We start from the raw sequence: 23,440 nt of genomic DNA on the forward strand, positions 1-23,440 counted from the left end.
CTGGTACCCAGCAAGTGTGAAAAGGGACATGTACACTGATAATCGTGGCACCAATCATCAATGTCCTGATTATTAGTGCAGCCCCAACAGTGCCCATCAGTATATCTATATATAATATATAATATATATATATACACATACATTAATAATATAAATTTCGTATTCATCTGCGTATAACACGCACCCCAAGTTTAGGAGAGAATTTTAAGGAAAAAAAAATTTAAATGCTCATCAATGCAGCCTTGCACAGCGTCCATCTGCATGCTTCTCAGTGTCATTTTCAGCCTTGCCTAGGCTGCAGTTAAGCCGCAGTGACATGTCAGTGTCACTGCAGTTTGAAAATTGTGCCGCTGAGATACACAGCCGGTCCTGTGTATCTCGGCTCCTCTCGTAGTCCCGCCCAGTCCCGTCCTATGATGGACATAACACAGGTCTAATGGCGGGACTGGGCATGACTGTGAGCGGAGCTGAGCACCGCCATATACATACATAAATGAGTGTGCTCGGATAGCTCCGCACACAGTCATGCCCAGTCCCTTTATGTCCATCATAGGGTGAGACTGAGCGGAACTCCCTGAGGATAGCCAAGTACACTCGGCTATGTATAGATTTCAGCGGCACTCGCTCCTCCGTTTTACAATCAGCGGCGGATCGGCGTATAACACGCACTCACGATTTTCCCCTGATTTTAAGGGGAAAAAAGTGCGTGTTTAAATACGATATATATATTATGGGCTTGGAGGATACAGCCTGGCTACCAAGCAGCTTTAGTTTTCATTCTGACACCAAGCCTGGTTGCCCTTTAACCACTTCCCGACCAGCGCACGACGATGTACGTCGACAGAATGGCACGGGCAGGCATATTGTTCCAAAAGTCTTTTATTGAAGTATACACATGGTACAAGGAATGCAAATACCAATATACAGTTGCATAAAATACAATGGGTCAAGAACAGTATTAACCAATAAAATTCGCAAATTAACACAACATGTACAACAACTTGAAATAGAAAACTGGCCGTAAATGAGCCATGCAGACTTGCCAAGTAATATTATAACAGAAAAACCTCAAAGTATTCCACGGGCAGGCATATTGGCGTACATGTACGTCCAATATTCGTTGCCGCCGTGCCATCGGGACCCCCGTGAGTCCGGTCGCGGGACCCGCGGACTCGATCGCCGCGGGCATCCCCGCGATCGTCTCACGGAGCGGCCGAATGGAGGAAATGCTGTATAAACAACATTTTTCCATTCTGCCTAGCAACTAGTGACGCTGATCTCTGCTCCATGTGATTGGAGCAGAGATCAGTGTTCACTAAATGAAAGCCCAACCCCCCCACAGTTAGTAACACACCACTAGGAACACTTAACCCCTACACTGCCACCCACTGGTTAACCCTTTCACTGCCAGTGTCATTTACACAGGAATCACTGCATTTATATAGCAGTGATTACTGTATAAATGACAATGGTCCCAAAAATGTGTCAAAAATGTCCGATGGGTCCCCCACAATGTCGCAGTCACAATAAAAATCGCAGATCGCCGCCATTACTAGTAAAAAAAAAAAATAATAAAAAATTATTAATAAAAAATGCTATAAAACTATCCCTATTTTGTAAACGCTATAACTTTTGCGCAAACCAATCAATAATCGCTTATTGCGATTTTTTTTTTTTTACCAAAAATATGTAGAAGAATACGTATCGGCCTAAACTGAGGGAAAAAAATGTTTTTTTATATATTTTTGGGGGATATTTATTATTACAAAAAGTAAAAAATAATGCGTTTTTTTTTCAAAATTATCGCTCTATTTTTGTTTATAGCGCAAAAAATAAAAACCGCAGGGGTGATCAAATACCACCAAAAGAAAGCTCTATTTGTGGGAAAAAAAGGACGTTAATTTTGTTTGGGAGCCACGTCGCACGACCACGCAATTGTCAGTTAAAGCGACGCAGTGCCGAATCGCAAAAAGTGGTCTGGTCTTTGACCAGCAAATTGGTCCGGTCTGAAAGTGGTTAAGCTGAATTTCTATATTTTGGCAGTTTCTGGATGAAGGGGGGGGGTATCCCTCTTCTCTTAGCAGAGGGAATGGCGGTCTTTTCTACTAGCAAAGCAAGTGACCCTCTTCTGCCAGCATAGGGGATGGAGGTATTGGAGATACCAAATGCAGCCATACAGAAGTGGGAATGACCTGATCCGTGTAGCTATACTCAGGAAACTGGGACCAGGCTGTGCATGCTTCGCAGTGGAGCTCCGGGCTCCATCAGAAAAAAATTTAAGTCAGCAGCTACAAATCCTGTACACATCCTGTAGCTGCTGACTTTTAATATTAGGACACTTACCTGTCCAAGAATCCCACAATGTCCTCACCCGAGTCGATTTTTGAATTGACTATCAGGCGCTGCCGCCGCCATCTCCACTGAGGGAAATCAGTCTTGCAGCTTCACAGCCAGTTCCCTACTGCGCATGCGCTCAGCGTTCTGTGAATGGGCTGGCTGCGGGGGAAGGAGGAAGCCGAACTTCCTGCTGAGTTTGCCATGGCGAACTTAGCCAGAAGTTAGCGTGCAAACCTGTCAAAACCAGATACCCGCTCCCCCCCCCCCCCCCCAACAGGGGCCAAATGTGTCAACGGAGGAGGGAGGAGACAGACAAATGGAGCTTCCCCTTTTGTGTGGAGTAAGATTTATTTACAATGAAAGAAAATCCATCCAAACACCAATAAAGAGAATACACAGCAAACATGAACATATAATGAACTATAAACCAAGTGATAGAAAACCTGACAAGCAAACTAACTGTAATACAATATAGACAGACAAATGGGAGGCAACAGGGTAAACTGAAGGTGCAAGGAACAGCCAGGAAGAGGGACCTAGGACTGGGACCAGGAAGAAGAGTAGCAGATATGGGACGGCAAGGTACAGGACGCAGGGCAGAAGCAGGATCAGGCAGGCATTAGACTCGGGATAACTCGGCAAGCACAAATCTGGCTATCAAGCAAAACACCAAAGCAAGAGTAGAGGAGGAACTAAATACCCTTCCAGCAGCCGGCATCAGGCAATTACTGTGATCTGCTGGCTGGTAGGAGACACCCGCTGGTGGACACCAGAATTACAACTTTCCACTTTGGGCACCACAGTGTCACCAGGTCCTGACAGGGGGACGCGTGCCAAGGGAGCGGCGGGCATGCCCCTTTCTGGAGTCAGTCAGGTCTCTGATTAGCACATAAACAACTCAGACTTTAGCTGCTGAGTAGAACTTCACCTGGTGGCTGTAAGTTGTACATAAGAAATATTCATGTATAATATATTATATTTACCTGAGTAAAATGACCTAAATTTGAACATTTTATTTTTTAGTTCTCCGCTTTATAAGAAATGAGCATATACCATTTATAACTACACTATAGATTCTCTTTTAAGCATTTATTTAAATCCTATTCTGGACATAAAGATACATTTGTATAGGAAATTACATTAAAGAAATATGGAACAGCAATTAAGTAAAAATGACTGTAGACGGGAATAGCGGCTAATAATGTGCTCACAAACACACACCCAGAGGTGTTGTCCCCCCCCCCCCCCCCCCCCCCCCGAGCATCCTTGTCTTGGCTTTATACCTCCCGAGGAGGTCCGTCTGGTACAGGACACGGTCAGGCCGGTCTGAAAGGAACTCGATCTGTTTTGCTTGAAACTATTTAGAGAATAATAATGGAAGACTTCCTCCTCCTCCCTCCTTCTCTGCCGCTCACTAAGCTGGACAACATGTAAACAGCCCAGAACAAAAGCCTACTGATGACATGAAACACTTCATGTTCATCCAGAAATAGCATCATCACCCGGTGCTATGAGAACATGAAAGACTTGTGATTGCTTGGCTGATACTTCTCTGCTTTTCCCATTGCCAGGAGGAAGATTCGGTATCAGAGCGCCCCCAGGAACATCCATCGTCATGTCATCTTGTCTGAGATCAAGGGAGCCAGCTCGGCACTGCCGGTGGTGAGTGAAAGGCCTCTGTGTGTCTCCTGCGCTCGGCTCCCTCACTCTTTTTGTTTTTATCCGTGAGTTTGGCACTGGGAAAAAATCCAGAGATCATCATATCCAGAATGTCACAAGATGTGAAATGTTCTGGGATCTTCTGTGTCTGCTACTTCTTCACCACTAGGGGGCAGAGCAATGAGAGTGTATGAAGCTGGTTCATTCTGGCTTGCAGGCTGTCACTATTCCAGGTGATAATACTCAATATCACCCACCACCACACCCCCACCACCACCATACCACCACCCCCACACCACCACTAAAAACCAAGGAAAAAAAAACCCACCAACAAAAAAAAAAGAAAAAATACTCAATATTCACTCACTTTTGCCATACCAACAATATAAAAAGAAAAGAACCGTGAAACAGCTGCTGTCACATGCAAAGTCTGGAAACGGTCAGCCGACTTCACCCTTCAGATAAGGGAAGACCACGCTTGTAATACTCATACAATAATAAACATAAAATATGTGATATTTATCATTCTTATCAATTGTGAGGGGAAAAAAAAACATTAAAAGAGAAGTTTTGTATTTATTTATTTTTTAATCGTACTTACCTGGGTGGATGCAGCATTGGTTCCTCGCCAGCCCTAAGGTTGAGAACCGAGTGATCAAACGCCACTGATCGCTCGATTTGCAGAGCTCCCTGAGCAGAGTGCTGGTGACCGTCTGCTGTGAACCCCCCAGCCCCCCCCCCCAGCCCCCCCCCCGCTCTCACTGGAGCGCTGGGCTGTGGAGAGGGTGGGAGCAGCTGGCTCAGGCTCTCAGCAGCTCGCCAAGGCGAAGCCAGGTTCCAATACTGGCGGATGCCAACCATATGGTCACAGTCTTTCCCCAGCCTGGATCGGCTCGGTGATGTCAGCCAACCGCGAGCTTCAGTCTGCTGAAAAGGGGTCTTGGGAGTGCAGAACAAACTACACTCCTGTGATCCACAGGAAGAGTTTAGCCATCTAGCTTTCCCCGTACTTCTCCTTTAAACTCACTTATATGAAGTCCAGATGGTCATAGTGCTCAGTGGCGCTTCCTGGACAATGATTTTAGCTGTGCTAGCTCCTGATGTTGTGATTTGATGACGAAACGCGTAGAGTAGGGCTTCCAGTGACATCACTTTTGCTTTTTCAATTGGACGCTGGAGGGCACAGTAACGTTTGCTGATGTTTGTTTGGGACCTCAGACATGTAAGAGCATTGGCTCTGCTTTTATATAATAAACACCTTTTCTCTCTGGATAGGTCACGCCTCTCTAATTGTCTAATGAGAACATAAAGGGGCACCCGTAGATGCAGAATACCTGAGAGGGGACCTGTGGATTGGGATACTTCTTGTTTACTGGCATTTCTTTTACATTCTTATTTATTCAAGAAGTCCATATAATCTGGGGAGAGCAATGTGAGAATTTGGGGCACACTGAGATGAACCTCAAATCACCTCTCAGGGGCGTGGCACTGAGCCATTTGGACTTCATACCAGTGACTTTGATGGGGGTTTTTTTTCTCACAATTGATAAGAAGTTCCCTGGCCTATATTCAAATGATGGCCGGGCGGGACCTTCCTCATTCCAGGTGGACACAGCCAATGACAGATCACTGTATCGGATCACTGCCAGTACCATGTGATCGCTGTGACCAATCACAGCAGATTACATGACACTTGTAAGCAATGGATGGCTTCCTTCCATGCCATTCATTGTGTTGCTAGCTGTGATTGGTCAAAGTGATCAGATGGTACAGACAGGGCCAATCCTAGATAATCACAACAATTCACACTGAATCCATTTCATTTAGTAAAAATGGTTGCTTAACCGCTTGCCGATCAGCTGCCGCAGTTTTACTATGACAGAGTGACGCGGCTGGGCGAAACAACGTTGCCTTACATCCCTTCTCCTTTTGGCCACTAGGGGAGTGTGCCTGGAGCCATTGTGACCCGCGTTCGCTTGTGACAGAGCGAGAATCGGGATCTGTGTGTGTAAACGCATAGATCCTGGTTCTTTCAGGGTGGTAGAGACAGATCGTGTGTTCATACTAAGTATGAGCACCGATCTGTCTCCTCCTAGGCAGTCCCATCCCCCCCTACAGTTAGAACTCAGAACACACTTAACCCCTTGATCGCCCCCCAGTGTTAACCCCCCTTTCCTGCCAGTGACATTAGTAATCGGTGCATTTTTATATCACTGTATAACTGTATCGCAAAAATTGCCCTGGTCATTGAGCAGCCAATTCTTCCGGGGCTGTTGTGGTTAAATGAAAGTCACTGGTATAAAAGAAAAAGTAAAAAAATAGTTTTAAACAATTTTTTCATTTCTTCATTTTCAAATAAATTTGTGACAAAAATATATAACTTCAAAAAACTCGCCACGTCTCTTACCAAATACCTCAGACTTTCTACTTTCCAAAAAGGGGCTGATTTGGGGGGTATTTCTACTGTCCTGGCGTTTTTTTTCAGGCCTCAAAAAATGAGATCAGCCGTCAATACCCCAGAATTTATCAACTTTCAGATCTACACCATAGCTTTCCTATAGATATATAGAGATAGATAGATAGAGATATATATATATATATAGATATGGAGAGAACTGTGATCTATCCCCAGTATATAGATATGGAGAGAATATATATATATATATATATCTCCATAGTTTGTGAAAATGTCATATGGGTACAATGTTACATGACCGCATAATTGTCCGTCAAAGTGGGACAGCACTGAAAGCTGAGAATTGGGCGGGAGGGGGGGGGTGTGGGATTTAATATTACGCCTTTTGATCACATTGATTATTTCATGACTATTACAAGCACCGTCTTCCATCATTAGAGGGTGAATTGGGTTGATTATTCCAGGTGAAGATGCCTAAAATAACAAAAATAAAAAGTAACCAGTATAAGTGACGATGGAGACCGAAAAACGGGGAAACTGACCCATTTCTCATGTCTGGTTCCCCTTGGAAGCCGTTCATTCTGTTATCTGGATATATACTGCAGATGGATCACAGTTCTGGGCATATCTATATACTGGGGGTAGATCACAGCTCTCTCCATATCTATATACTGGGGGTAGATCACCGTTCCCTCCATATCTATATACTGGGGATAGATCACAGTTCTCTCCATATCTATATACTGGGGGTAGATCACAGTTCTGGGCATATCTATATACTGGGGGTAGATCACAGCTCTCTCCATATCTATATACTGGGGATAGATCACAGTTCTCTCCATATCTATATACTGGGGGTAGATCACAGTTCTCTCCATATCTATATACTGGGGGTAGATCACAGTTCTGGGCATATCTATATACTGGGGGTAGATCACAGCTCTCTCCATATCTATATACTGGGGGTAGATCACCGTTCCCTCCATATCTATATACTGGGGATAGATCACAGTTCTCTCCATATCTATATACTGGGGGTAGATCACAGTTCTGGGCATATCTATATACTGGGGGTAGATCACAGCTCTCTCCATATCTATATACTGGGGATAGATCACAGTTCTCTCCATATCTATATACTGGGGGTAGATCACAGCTCTCTCCATATCTATATACTGGGGATAGATCACAGTTCTCTCCATATCTATATACTGGGGGTAGATCACAGTTCTGGGCATATCTATATACTGGGGGTAGATCACAGCTCTCTCCATATCTATATACTGGGGATAGATCACCGTTCCCTCCATATCTATATACTGGGGGTAGATCACAGCTCTCTCCATATCTATATACTGGGGATAGATCACAGTTCTGGGCATATCTATATACTGGGGGTAGATCACAGTTCTCTCCATATCTATATACTGGGGGTAGATCACAGTTCTCTCCATATCTATATACTGGGGGTAGATCACAGTTCTCTCCATATCTATATACTGGGGGTAGATCACAGTTCTCTCCATATCTATATACTGGGGGTAGATCACAGTTCTCTCCATATCTATATACTGGGGATAGATCACAGTTCTCTCCATATCTATATACTGGGGATAGATCACCGTTCCCTCCATATCTATATACTGGGGGTAGATCACAGTTCTGGGCATATCTATATACTGGGGGTAGATCACAGTTCTCTCCATATCTATATACTGGGGGTAGATCACAGTTCTGGGCATATCTATATACTGGGGATAGATCACAGTTCTGGGCATATCTATATACTGGGGATAGATCACCGTTCCCTCCATATCTATATACTGGGGGTAGATCACAGTTCTCTATATACTGGGGATAGATCACAGTTCTGGGCATATCTATATACTGGGGATAGATCACAGTTCTCTCCATATCTATATACTGGGGATAGATCACAGTTCTCTCCATATCTATATACTGGGGGTAGATCACAGTTCTCTCCATATCTATATACTGGGGGTAGATCACAATTCGCTCCATATCTATATACTGGGGATAGATCACAGTTCTGGGCATATCTATATACTGGGGATAGATCACAGTTCTCTTCATATCTATATACTGGGGGTAGATCACAGTTCTCTCCATATCTATATACTGGGGGTAGATCACAGTTCTCTCCATATCTATATACTGGGGGTAGATCACAGTTCTCTCCATATCTATATACTGGGGATAGATCACAGTTCTCTCCATATCTATATACTGGGGGTAGATCACAGTTCTGGGCATATCTATATACTGGGGGTAGATCACAGTTCTGGGCATATCTATATACTGGGGGTAGATCACAGTTCGCTCCATATCTATATACTGGGGGTAGATCACAGTTCTGGGCATATCTATATACTGGGGGTATATCAGTTCTGGGCATATCTATATACTGGGGGTAGATCACAGTTCTCTCCATATCTATATACTGGGGGTAGATCACAGTTCTCTCCATATCTATATACTGGGGGTAGATCAGTTCTCTCCATATCTATATACTGGGGATAGATCACAGTTCTCTCCATATCTATATACTGGGGGTAGATCACAGTTCTGGGCATATCTATATACTGGGGGTAGATCACAGTTCTCTCCATATCTATATACTGGGGGTAGATCACAGTTCTCTCCATATCTATATACTGGGGATAGATCACAGTTCTCTCCATATCTATATACTGGGGATAGATCACAGTTCTGGGCATATCTATATACTGGGGGTAGATCAGTTCTCTCCATATCTATATAATGGGGGTAGATCACAGTTCTCTCCATATCTATATACTGGGGGTAGATCACAGTTCTCTCCATATCTATATACTGGGGATAGATCACAGTTCTGGGTATATCTATATACTGGGGGTAGATCACAGTTCTGGGCATATCTATATACTGGGGATAGATCAGTTCTCTCCATATCTATATACTGTGGGTAGATCACAGTTCTGGGCATATCTATATACTGGGGGTAGATCACCGTTCCCTCCATATCTATATACTGGGGATAGATCACAGTTCTCTCCATATCTATATACTGGGGGTAGATCACAGTTCTGGGCATATCTATATACTGGGGGTAGATCACAGCTCTCTCCATATCTATATACTGGGGATAGATCACCGTTCCCTCCATATCTATATACTGGGGGTAGATCACAGCTCTCTCCATATCTATATACTGGGGATAGATCACAGTTCTCTCCATATCTATATACTGGGGGTAGATCACAGTTCTCTCCATATCTATATACTGGGGGTAGATCACAGTTCTCTCCATATCTATATACTGGGGGTAGATCACAGTTCTCTCCATATCTATATACTGGGGGTAGATCACAGTTCTCTCCATATCTATATACTGGGGATAGATCACAGTTCCCTCCATATCTATATACTGGGGATAGATCACCGTTCCCTCCATATCTATATACTGGGGGTAGATCACAGTTCTGGGCATATCTATATACTGGGGGTAGATCACAGTTCTCTCCATATCTATATACTGGGGGTAGATCACAGTTCTGGGCATATCTATATACTGGGGATAGATCACAGTTCTGGGCATATCTATATACTGGGGATAGATCACCGTTCCCTCCATATCTATATACTGGGGGTAGATCACAGTTCTCTATATACTGGGGATAGATCACAGTTCTGGGCATATCTATATACTGGGGGTAGATCACAGTTCTCTATATACTGGGGATAGATCACAGTTCTGGGCATATCTATATACTGGGGATAGATCACAGTTCTCTCCATATCTATATACTGGGGATAGATCACAGTTCTCTCCATATCTATATACTGGGGGTAGATCACAGTTCTCTCCATATCTATATACTGGGGGTAGATCACAGTTCTCTCCATATCTATATACTGGGGGTAGATCACAGTTCTCTCCATATCTATATACTGGGGATAGATCACAGTTCTCTCCATATCTATATACTGGGGGTAGATCACAGTTCTGGGCATATCTATATACTGGGGGTAGATCACAGTTCTGGGCATATCTATATACTGGGGGTAGATCACAGTTCGCTCCATATCTATATACTGGGGGTAGATCACAGTTCTGGGCATATCTATATACTGGGGGTATATCAGTTCTGGGCATATCTATATACTGGGGGTAGATCACAGTTCTCTCCATATCTATATACTGGGGGTAGATCACAGTTCTCTCCATATCTATATACTGGGGGTAGATCAGTTCTCTCCATATCTATATACTGGGGATAGATCACAGTTCTCTCCATATCTATATACTGGGGGTAGATCACAGTTCTGGGCATATCTATATACTGGGGGTAGATCACAGTTCTCTCCATATCTATATACTGGGGATAGATCACAGTTCTCTCCATATCTATATACTGGGGATAGATCACAGTTCTCTCCATATCTATATACTGGGGATAGATCACAGTTCTGGGCATATCTATATACTGGGGGTAGATCACAGTTCTGGGCATATCTATATACTGGGGATAGATCAGTTCTCTCCATATCTATATACTGGGGGTAGATCACAGTTCTGGGCATATCTATATACTGGGGGTAGATCACAGTTCTCTCCATATCTATATACTGGGGGTAGATCACAGTTCTCTCCATATCTATATACTGGGGGTAGATCACAGTTCTGGGCATATCTATATACTGGGGGTAGATCACAGTTCTCTCCATATCTATATACTGGGGGTAGATCACAGTTCTCTCCATATCTATATACTGGGGGTAGATCACAGTTCTCTCCATATCTATATACTGGGGGTAGATCACAGTTCTGGGTATATCTATATACTGGGGGTAGATCACAGTTCTGGGCATATCTATATACTGGGGGTAGATCACAGTTCTCTCCATATCTATATACTGGGGGTAGATCACAGTTCTCTCCATATCTATATACTGGGGGTAGATCACAGTTCTGGGTATATCTATATACTGGGGGTAGATCACAGTTCTGGGTATATCTATATACTGGGGGTAGATCACAGTTCTGGGTATATCTATATACTGGGGGTAGATCACAGTTCTGGGCATATCTATATACTGGGGGTAGATCACAGTTCTCTCCATATCTATATACTGGGGGCAGATCACAGTTCTCTCCATATCTATATACTGGGGGCAGATCACAGTTCTCTCCATATCTATATACTGGGGGTAGATCACAGTTCTGGGTATATCTATATACTGGGGGTAGATCACAGTTCTGGGTATATCTATATACTGGGGGTAGATCACAGTTCTGGGCATATCTATATACTGGGGGTAGATCACAGTTCTCTCCATATCTATATACTGGGGGCAGATCACAGTTCTCTCCATATCTATATACTGGGGGTAGATCACAGTTCTGGGCATATCGTGCCATTATTGTACCTTGCACCCAGCGGATTGCGGAAACTCTATGATACAAGCAGGTCTTTCATTCTTCACCGGTCATGTTGTTTTGTATTTACTGTTCATGAGATGAGGATATGAATGAGCCTGTTTTTGCCTGTAAACAAATGTTCTAATGGGAATGAATGCTCGCCTGTGCTGTGAATACAGATTCATGGGCCCTGAACACTGACCTGCTTTGTACAACCTTCTCCTTCACCATGAAAATGGCTTCTGCATGCTTGTCAGATGGTCAGTGATTGTCAATGTGACAATTTGTGTAACACTTTTCATTGTGTTTTTTTTTTTGCTCATTGTTGTACCCGCAGGAAGTGACATCACAGCCTGTGCTCAGCTTCGATCCGCTACCTCCGCTGGATTCTATTGTGTCCTATACAAGACCTGAGAGGTAACTGAGTTCACTTTCACTGATAAACACACAACAAATACAAACTCCTGAGAGAGTGAGTACTACACTTGTCACAGTTAAAAAATTAATTTTCTTTTTCATACATCATGGGACACGGAGTTGGGCTAATAAAGGAGGAAGAGGGGAGCGAAGAGGTGACAAACCTCGGGATTTTTAAACGGTATCAGATATATGGGTCAAAACACCAAAAAGTAGATATGTACAAAGTTACTTTTATTACAAAATCATTTAAAACATGAAAAAAGGAAGACAGTAATACATCCATACAGAGGGTTACCTCTGCTACCACTCTCAACATGTTTCACTCGTTAGAGTTTCTTCAGGAGATTGATGGTATAGCTCTCTTGTATGCTGAAATAACTAAATAACGATAAAAAAACATCCTTTTAAGTACATATGACGTGGATGCGACAGCGCTAGAAAAAAACAATCGGCTTAGTAAATCCATCAACAACCAAACAATTATATTATAAACACAATGTCAGAATTACAGGGGCATAGAAAGAAATGATCAAGTAGGAAATGGGTCTCACCACATACGCTTGAATTGCAAAGGTAGAAATGAATATAAAAAATGTTTTATTTTATGAATTGAAGACGGCCCAAAAGCCCAGGAAGCCGTATTAATATTGCTTGCAGAGAGGGACACTCTGAATATTGAATCTGAGAGAGATATATATATATATATATATATATATATATATATATACGCAAATCTGCTTAGTAATATGACTATCGCAGGGAAACTAACAAGCTTCCCGGGTTGGCAATAAAATTACCTTTTTATATAGATGTTGATGGCAGTAGAATCAATGCAGATAGGGAGTTGGCTAACTTGCTGGTAAATAGAAGCCGAAGTGTCGGCATCTGACTAAATCCAGGTGCTCGCTGCTCTGAGCATCTAAATAAAAAATAAAAATAAAAAAAATATTTTATATATATATATATATATATATATATATATATATATATATATATATATATATATATATATATATATATATATATTTTATTTTTTTTTATATAAAGATAACTGTATAGCAATGGTCTATAGTGACAGACAAATCCAGTCAATAGTAATTCAAATCCCAATGAAGGGAGTTAGAGCTGCATTCAGTTTTGAATAAACTATATAAAGATATCTTACCCACATCTAGTTACATATAAAGGAAACCCCGGGAGGGGGACAGCAACCGTGTCCCTCATACGGCCGTCTCTGACAGTGTATAAGCACGGGGAAGCTGTCCATAATGATCCTCTCCGACTTGTTGCCGTCTGACGTCACCGCCGAGTCGCGGGCGAAAATTAAGGTGCCGTCAATGTGCCAGAAGTCCGGGAATGCCTACAGCACATGCTCCGATGATGTCAAACTCGTCATAGGTGTGTCGCGGCCATCTTTGAAAACCCTGTGCCCTCATCGTGGAGAAAGAGAGAGAGAGAGAGAGAGATGGCAGACATCAGACTAAGGGGATGGGCAGAGGACAACCAAGCCCAGCCCCACAGTCCGGAAAGGGTTCCAGAGAACTCCGGAAAGCACAAGACATGACCCAGTGAAGGGGCAAACCTCACGGCCAATTGATTGATTAACATTTCGGCCGATGGGGTGCCCCTAGTGCCCATACAAGCAAACAACAGCAAAATTACTGGAGCTTGGAGGCAATATTCATTACCTGCTGGGTTATACTTCATCTCCAGGTGAATGGGGGGGATGATGATGACCGGTGGGTCGAAACGCGTCGGGAGGACTTCGCTACTGCCACTTTTTCTCTCTGACATGCTTTATTGCCCATCTTGGAAATAACAGTGACTACATCTAGTCGTTTGTTGGGATCGTAAATGCCACGATTGATACGTCCAATTCTTAAGATCATGTTGGCTGGGATCACAAGCTTTGATTGACCCCTGAGGCATACGTCTACTAGGGTCATATAGATCTGGTAAGTCCGTGCCCTATAAGGTGGTGGGATCGTCACAGGGTGAAATATTATCTTCCTCGGTCACAACATCACAGAATTCTGGTTGCTATCATAACACATCCGGATTGACATCTTGCACGTTTATTTGGACTATATATTTATTTATGGACTTTATCACTGTGATTATTTATCTATAGTTACCGGTTGTTTCACCACTGGGATAAACATTCACACAGTCACTATATAATTTTTTTACATTTTTTTTTTACATTTTTTTTGTTTACATATATATTCAAAAGTCACTTTATATATACTTTCAAGTTTTGTTGCCACGCAGCACCATCCCCCTTTCTTTGGGGTATTTTTATATATATTTTGATACACATGAGCACATACTATTTTGTATCACTATAAGGAATATATATATATATAAGTGGAGCGCTTACACTATACTTTTGACCTGTCTGCTCAGTAGCCTCACTCCAGGTGGGAGACTTTCTGGCCTCCATCAATATAAAAGACACGTATTTTACACGTACCGATCATTTAACCTTATCAGAGGTTCCTGCCATTAGCAGTAGAGGAACATCATTTTCAGTTTATGGCTCTTCCCTCCGGGCTTGCTACAGCTCCCCCCGGTGTTCACAAAGGTCCTAGCACCAGTATTGGGTCTTTTAAGGGCCCGAGGGATCTTGATGCTCGGGTATCTGGACGTCCTCCTGCTCAGAGATCACTCACTAGAGGCTCTAGAACAGCATAACCTGCACAGTGCGGTGTTGGGAAAGCCTAGGCTGTATCATAAATACCGAAAAGTCAACCTTTAGAGCAGCTCAAAGGCTAAAGTATTTAGGTCTGAGCCTAGATATGGTCCAAGTAAGGGTATTTTTGCCACCCGTAAGGATTTGTTTCCTGAAGGATCCCCGTGTCAGCGTACCCCATCATATCACAGAGCACCTCACCCCGTGTCAGCGCACCCTAGCATGTCACAGAGCACGTCACCCCGTGTCAGCGTACCCCAGCATGTCACAGAGCACGTCACCCCGTGTCAGCGTACCCCAGCATGTCACAGAGCACGTCACCCCGTGTCAGCGTACCCCAGCATGTCACAGAGCACGTCACCCCGTGTCAGCGCACCCTAGCATGTCACAGAGCATGTCACCCCGTGTCAGCGTACCCCATCATGTCACAGAGCATGTCACCCCGTGTCAGCGCACCCTAGCATGTCACAGAGCATGTCACCCCGTGTCAGCGTACCCCAGCATGTCACAGAGCACGTCACCCCATGTCAGCGTACCCCAGCATGTCACAGAGCACGTCACCCCGTGTCAGCGTACCCCAGCATGTCACAGAGCACGTCACCCCGTGTTAGCGTACCCCAGCATGTCACAGAGCACGTCACCCCGTGTCAGCGCACCCTAGCATGTCACAGAGCATGTCACCCCGTGTCAGCGTACCCCATCATGTCACAGAGCATGTCACCCCGTGTCAGCGCACCCTAGCATGTCACAGAGCATGTCACCCCGTGTCAGCGCACCCTAGCATGTCACAGAGCATGTCACCCCGTGTCAGCGCACCCTAGCATGTCACAGAGCATGTCACCCCGTGTCAGCGTACCCCAGCATGTCACAGAGCACGTCACCCCGTGTCAGCGTACCCCAGCATGTCACAGAGCACGTCACCCCGTGTCAGCGTACCCCATCATGTCACAGAGCATGTCACCCCGTGTCAGCGTACCCTAGCATGTCACAGAGCACGTCACCCCGTGTCAGTGCACCCTAGCATGTCACAGAGCATGTCACCCCGTGTCAGCGTACCCCATCATGTCACAGAGCATATCACCCCGTGTCAGCGCACCCTAGCATGTCACAGAGCATGTCACCCCGTGTCAGCGTACCCCAGCATGTCACAGAGCACGTCACCCCGTGTCAGCGTACCCCAGCATGTCACAGAGCATGTCACCCCGTGTCAGCGCACCCTAGCATGTCACAGAGCACGTCACCCCGTGTCAGCACACCCTAGCATGTCACAGAGCACCTCACCCCATGTCAGCGCACCCTAGCATGTCACAGAGCACGTCACCCCGTGTCAGCGTACCCCAGCATGTCACAGAGCACGTCACCCCGTGTCAGCGTACCCCAGCATGTCACAGAGCACGTCACCCCGTGTCAGCGTACCCCATCATGTCACAGAGCATGTCACCCCGTGTCAGCGCACCCTAGCATGTCACAGAGCATGTCACCCCGTGTCAGCGTACCCCAGCATGTCACAGAGCACGTCACCCCGTGTCAGCGTACCCCATCATGTCACAGAGCATGTCACCCCGTGTCAGCGCACCCTAGCATGTCACAGAGCATGTCACCCTGTGTCAGCGTACCCCATCATGTCACAGAGCATGTCACCCCGTGTCAGCGTACCCCAGCATGTCACAGAGCACGTCACCCCGTGTCAGCGTACCCCATCATGTCACAGAGCATGTCACCCCGTGTCAGCGCACCCTAGCATGTCACAGAGCATGTCACCCTGTGTCAGCGTACCCCAGCATGTCACAGAGCACGTCACCCCGTGTCAGCGCACCCTAGCATGTCACAGAGCATGTCACCCCGTGTCAGCGTACCCCATCATGTCACAGAGCATGTCACCCCGTGTCAGCGCACCCTAGCATGTCACAGAACATGTCACCCCGTGTCAGCGCACCCTAGCATGTCACCCCGTGTCAGCGCACCCTAGCATGTCACAGAGCATGTCACCCCGTGTCAGCGTACCCCATCATGTCACAGAGCATGTCACCCCGTGTCAGCGTACCCCATCATGTCACAGAGCATGTCACCCCGTGTCAGCGTACCCCAGCATGTCACAGAGCACGTCACCCCGTGTCAGCGTACCCCAGCATGTCACAGAGCACGTCACCCCGTGTCAGCGCACCCTAGCATGTCACAGAGCACGTCACCACGTGTCAGCGCACCCTAGCATGTCACAGAGCATGTCACCCCGTGTCAGCGTACCCTAGCATGTCACAGAGCACGTCACCCCGTGTCAGCGCACCCTAGCATGTCACAGAGCACGTCACCCCGTGTCAGCGTACCCCAGCATGTCACAGAGCACGTCACCCCGTGTCAGCGCACCCTAGCATGTCACAGAGCATGTCACCCCGTGTCAGCGTACCCCAGCATGTCACAGAGCACGTCACCCCGTGTCAGCGTACCCCAGCATGTCACAGAGCATGTCACCCCGTGTCAGCGCACCCTAGCATGTCACAGAGCATGTCACCCCGTGTCAGCGTACCCTAGCATGTCACAGAGCACGTCACCCCGTGTCAGCGTACCCCATCATGTCACAGAGCATGTCACCCCGTGTCAGCGCACCCTAGCATGTCACAGAGCACGTCACCCCGTGTCAGCGTACCCCAGCATGTCACAGAGCACGTCACCCCGTGTCAGCGCACCCTAGCATGTCACAGAGCACGTCACCCCGTGTCAGCGTACCCCAGCATGTCACAGAGCACGTCACCCCGTGTCAGCGTACCCCAGCATGTCACAGAGCATGTCACCCCGTGTCAGCGCACCCTAGCATGTCACAGAGCATGTCACCCCGTGTCAGCGTACCCTAGCATGTCACAGAGCACGTCACCCCGTGTCAGCGCACCCTAGCATGTCACAGAGCATGTCACCCCGTGTCAGCGTACCCTAGCATGTCACAGAGCACGTCACCCCGTGTCAGCGCACCCTAGCATGTCACAGAGCATGTCACCCCGTGTCAGCGTACCCCAGCATGTCACAGAGCATGTCACCCCGTGTCAGCGCACCCTAGCATGTCACAGAGCACGTCACCCCGTGTCAGCGTTACCCCAGCATGTCACTATGGTGCATGGAATTCAATAAAATGCCGTTTTGTTTTATTAAAGTAATTTCATTTAGTTGATTTCCTGGAGTTGCGCTTTAAAAAAAATTTGTTTTAACTGATTTTTATCTCTCTTTTTCTGTTTCTTTTTAGAACAAATCGACCGTCTAATGAAGGAACTCTCTCTCTCTTCTTTAGATCCCTATTGCCAAATTTTAACCTGCAGGTAAGTTTTATAGCCATTTGCATTATTTAGCAGCTGCAGCTTCCAGACACCTTTTCAGTGCCAGCACAGCGTGATACCCCGCACACTATGGAGACCGCGCTGTGCGCTCTACAGGTGGATTTTCAATGATGAAAGGGCATCATTGGTATCAGTGGGAGGAATAGTGCCCCATAATTGGTGTCAGTAGGGGGAATAGTGCCCCATCATTGGTGTCAGTAGGAGGAATAGTGCCCCATCATTGGTGTCAGTGGGAGGGAATAGTGCCCCATCATTGGTGTCAGTGGGAGGGAATAGTGCCCCATCATTGGTGTCAGTGGGAAGAATAGTGCCCCATCATTGGTGTCAGTGGGAAGAATAGTGCCCCATCATTGGTGTCAGTGGGAAGAATAGTGCCCCATCATTGGTGTCAGTGGGAAGAATAGTGCCCCATCATTGGTGTCAGGAGGGGGAATAGTGCCCCATCATTGGTGTCAGTGGGAAGAATAGTGCCCCGTCATTGGTGTCAGTGGGAAGAATAGTGCCCCAAGAGCCAGATAAAGGCAAGCAAAGGGCCCCAGTTTGAAGACCAGTGGTAAGACACGGGGAAGAGGTTGACAAATGACGGTGATCTGGGTTTTGTCTGCAGGGGGAGGCTCTGCCGGAGGGAGAGAACGCAGGTGCTGCTCAGGACTTGAATCGCGGTGTGAACCGGCTCATGGCGGCCATGCGAGACATGCTGGCGAATATCCAGTTCCAGGAACCCCCAAGAGAAGACAATCCTGACGAGGAAGTTGATGGGGAATGGGACTAAATTCCCCTTTTCTGGCATTTCTTGAAAAGTGAACCTGTCATGATGGAAATATCGGTGCCATTCACAATTCCCGTTGGAAGGTGCCGGTTCCCGGGTTTTCTTGCTCATTCTGTCGTTTTGTCATTTACCTGCAGCCAGTATGTAGCCAGATGAGTCCTAACCTTTGACCTCTGTTCTGTTTTGGCATGGACCCAATACCACACACAGCCTGAGGATGAGGATGACCAGCCAGGCATCCATCGGCCTCTGTAAGAAGTTGACCATGGACGCACCTTTTTTTTTCTTTATGACAACGCTGTACAGTAAAAATAAATAAAAATGGAGAACACAATGCTGCTGGGGTGTCATTATTTACAGGGGCACAGCGCAGACATTACACCCAATCTCAGGTTTTTACTGCTATTCAGGGATCTGTTGAGAGATTTACCCTCACTTCCTGTCCTGCTGACAACAATTCCACCTGACAGGAAGTGGGGTTAATAAAAATCGGACAGGGGCTCCAGTCTTCACATATATTACTAAAGAGAAGTCTTTTCTTCTTGTATATGGAAGGGCATAGGAAGTCTTTATCCTTCAGGTTATATGGATCCCAGCAGGGGGATTGGTCGGTGACCCAGGCCGGCCCAGGATAAGCAATCATGTGACCAGCATGTATCCGTGTTCTGCTCCAGTCCTAGCAGGCTGGACGTGTTTTCACCAGTCGTCTTCCAGGACAGCCCAAGAGAGAAGCTCCTCCTCCGACAGGAAACGCATCATCAATACACTGGAAAAGGCAGTCCCTCTGCTGAACTGGTCGGTTTTATGTGTTTCCTCCGGTTGGAGGAGATTTATCACCTGGAGCCTGTGTGAGGGAGGCCTCCGTTCTCTGGCTTTATTTTTTGTTCCCCCCACCCCACATTTTTAACTACTTGGCTCCACTGGGAGCAGCTAGTAGGATTTTCTGCAAGATGACCCTCCAAGACCAGTCCTCAGAGGAAGGTGGTAGCTATGGGGCTGATTTACTAAAGGCAAATCCACTTTGCACTTAGAAGTGCAGTCGCTGTAGATCTCAGGGAAAGCTCTGCTGATTTTATCATCCAATCATGTACAAACAAAAATGCTGTTTATTATTTTCCTTGCATGCCCCCCTCAGATCTACAGTGACTGCACTTGGAGTGCACAGTGGATTTGCCTTTAGTAAATAACACCCCCCCCCCCCCCCTCGTTCCCTTTGTCCCTCTGTGCCTGGCGAAGGCCATGACTGGAAGTGGCATACCCCTGTGACAGGACCCGGCACGGGCAGCGTGGGTTCCCAGTCCTAGTGTCTGGGTGTCTGCACTGTAGGACATTTTGGGCGGGGGGCTCGTGCAGGAGCTACGTTGGGATATGATCATTTATATTGCTGCATTTTCTGTAGTGTTTCCTTGTGCTAAAAGAAGTGTTGGTACAGGAGAGGTATACCCATATTTTGCACAGTGGCATAGTGGTTGGTGCTTCTACCTGGCGGCCCTTGGGTTATCGGTTCAGATCCAACCTCAGACATCGGTGTCCTGCATGTTTTCCAAGTATGCAAGTGGCACTAAAAGCCGTGGCTGGCAAAGGCAGAACATGAGGGCAGCAACTTGGTTGCATACCTTCTGCTCCTTCACATCAGACTCTGACAAACTCAGCCAGCAGCATATGAGGTGGATTTCATCTTTGGATTATTTTGTTATCTATTTTATGTGGTTTTCCTTGCAATTTGTCTATTCTGTACTTTGTGCAGTCTACTGTCCTACTGGTCCTGAAGGAGCGGGCGGTCCAGTGAAACGCGTAGACCTACAAAAGGATTATGGGAATAACCAGTTTTCACTGTAACTTAGATTGTGTTAATTTTATGATTATATGTTGGACCTTTTTTTTAATGATATATTGTGATAAAATAGACGATGATGATCCGGGGCACAGTACAGGGCGCATATTTTTCCAGGACCATCCCTTCACAGAGAAGGGGCGATCCTATTGACAACTCTTGTATAACAATTTTCCTGACCCTGGGAATTGCCAGGTAGGTATATTTCTGTGTTGGCCGGGACTAAATGGAATAACCACTTCTGCGTATTGCATTTCGGAAAAAGCCCGGAGTCCCTTACATGGGAAGGGAGGTCATTGACCTGCCCTTAGATCGGCCTCCTTGTTGTGGTGTGGAGGTTTTCAAGTGGTTAAAATCTTCTCACCCGTGTCAAACATCAGATGTGATATTTTTATTCTTGGCTACAAAAGCTTCATTTATTTCCCCGATAAATATAGCAAATCCACATCACTGGATGTCCCCCAAAGCAAAACATTGAAGGACTTGTGAACAAACCCCTCTCCTTGTTCCTGCTCATCCGAGTTCAATCACCACCCAGTCTACTCTGCTGGTAAATGGACTGCGACCAGTATATGTGACCAGTATATGTGACCAGTATATGTGACCAGTATATGTGACCAGTATATGTGACCAGTATATGTGACCAGTATATGTGACCAGTATATGTGACCAGTATATGTGACCAGTATATCGCCAGTATATGTGACCAGTATATGTGACCAGTATATGTGACCAGTATATGTCGCCAGTATATGTGACCAGTATATGTGACCAGTATATGTGACCAGTATATCGCCAGTATGTCACCAGCAAAAAATATGCTTGTTTGGTATAAATACTTTAAACCAAAATGAAGGTGTACAGTGAGGGGAAAAAGTATTTGATCGGCTGCGGATTTTGTGACAAAGAAACGATCGGTCTGTAATTTTATTGGTCGGTTTATTATAACGGTGAGAGAATAACAACAAAAATATCCAGAAATAGAATTTCAAAAAAGTTATAAATTCATTTGCATTTTAATGAGTGAAATAAGTATGTGAACCCTTCACAAAACATGACTTAGTAGTTGGTGGAGAAACCCTTGTTGGCGATCAGAGGTCAGACGTTTCTTGGAGTTGGCCTCCAGGTTCGCACATCTCAGGAGAGATTTTGTCCTCTTTGCAGATCCTCTCCAAGTCATTGAGGTTACCAGGCTGACGTTTGCTAAGTTGAACATTAAGCTCCCCCCACATATTTTCTATGGGATTAAGGTCTGGAGACTGGCTAGGCCACCCCAGGACCTCAATGTGCTTCTTCTTGAGCCACTCCTTTGTTGCCTTGGCTGTGGGTTTTGGTTCATTGTCATGCTGGAATACACATCCATGACCCATTTTCAATGCCCTGGCTCAGGGAAGGAGGTTCTCACCCAAGATTTGACAGAACATGGGCCCTGTCCATCATCCCTTTAATGCGGTGAAGTTGTCCTGTCCCCTTAGCAGAAAAACACCCCCAAAGCATAATGTCTCCACCTCCATGTATGACGGTGGGGGATGGTGTTCTTGGGGTCATGGGTCCTCCATGTATGACGGTGGGGGATGGTGTTCTTGGGGTCATAGGTCCTCCATGTATGACGGTGGGGGATGGTGTTCTTGGGGTCATAGGTCCTCCATGTATGACGGTGGGGGGGATGGTGTTCTTGGGGTCAGAGGACCTCCATGTATGACGGTGGGGGGATGGTGTTCTTGGGGTCATGGGTCCTCCATGTATGACGGTGGGGGATGGTGTTCTTGGGGTCATAGGTCCTCCATGTATGATGGTGGGGGATGGTGTTCTTGGGGTCATAGGTCCTCCATGTATGACGGTGGGGGGGATGGTGTTCTTGGGGTCAGAGGACCTCCATGTATGACGGTGGGGGATGGTGTTCTTGGGGTCATAGGTCCTCCATGTATGACGGTGGGGGATGGTGTTCTTGGGGTCATAGGACCTCCATGTATGACGGTGGGGGATGGTGTTCTTGGGGTCATAGGACCTCCATGTATGACGGTGGGGGATGGTGTTCTTGGGGTGATAGGACCTCCATGTATGACGGTGGGGGATGGTGTTCTTGGGGTCATAGGACCTCCATGTATGACGGTGGGGGATGGTGTTCTTGGGGTCATAGGACCTCCATGTATGACGGTGGGGGATGGTGTTCTTGGGGTCTTAGGTCCGCCATGTATGACGGTGGGGGATGGTGTTCTTGGGGTCTTAGGTCCGCCATGTATGACGGTGGGGGATGGTGTTCTTGGGGTCAGAGGACCGCCATGTATGACGGTGGGGGATGGTGTTCTTGGGGTCAGAGGACCTCCATGTATGACGGTGGGGGATGGTGTTCTTGGGGTCAGAGGACCTCCATGTATGACGGTGGGGGATGGTGTTCTTGGGGTCAGAGGACCTCCATGTATGACGGTGGGGGATGGTGTTCTTGGGGTCAGAGGACCTCCATGTATGACGGTGGGGGATGGTGTTCTTGGGGTCAGAGGACCTCCATGTATGACGGTGGGGGATGGTGTTCTTGGGGTCAGAGGACCTCCATGTATGACGGTGGGG

General features: G+C 46.3%; 1 protein-coding gene across 1 annotated transcript in view; it reads left to right on the forward strand.

The window, feature by feature from the left end:
- Positions 1-19,372, forward strand: part of TCF25 (TCF25 ribosome quality control complex subunit) — a 44,158-nt gene extending 24,786 nt beyond the window's left edge. The window contains 4 exon segments of the mRNA XM_077450478.1: positions 3,909-3,999; positions 12,172-12,251; positions 18,179-18,251; positions 18,877-19,372. Of these exon segments, the coding sequence (XP_077306604.1) occupies positions 3,909-3,999; positions 12,172-12,251; positions 18,179-18,251; positions 18,877-19,041 (409 nt within the window). The 3' untranslated portion in view covers positions 19,042-19,372.
- Positions 19,373-23,440: the final 4,068 nt, after the last annotated feature.

Source organism: Lithobates pipiens, unplaced genomic scaffold (genome assembly GCF_037356315.1).
Source record: "Lithobates pipiens isolate NorthernLeopardFrog02 unplaced genomic scaffold, aLitPip1_a1.2 Scaffold_10, whole genome shotgun sequence".
Lineage (NCBI taxonomy): Eukaryota > Metazoa > Chordata > Amphibia > Anura > Ranidae > Lithobates > Lithobates pipiens.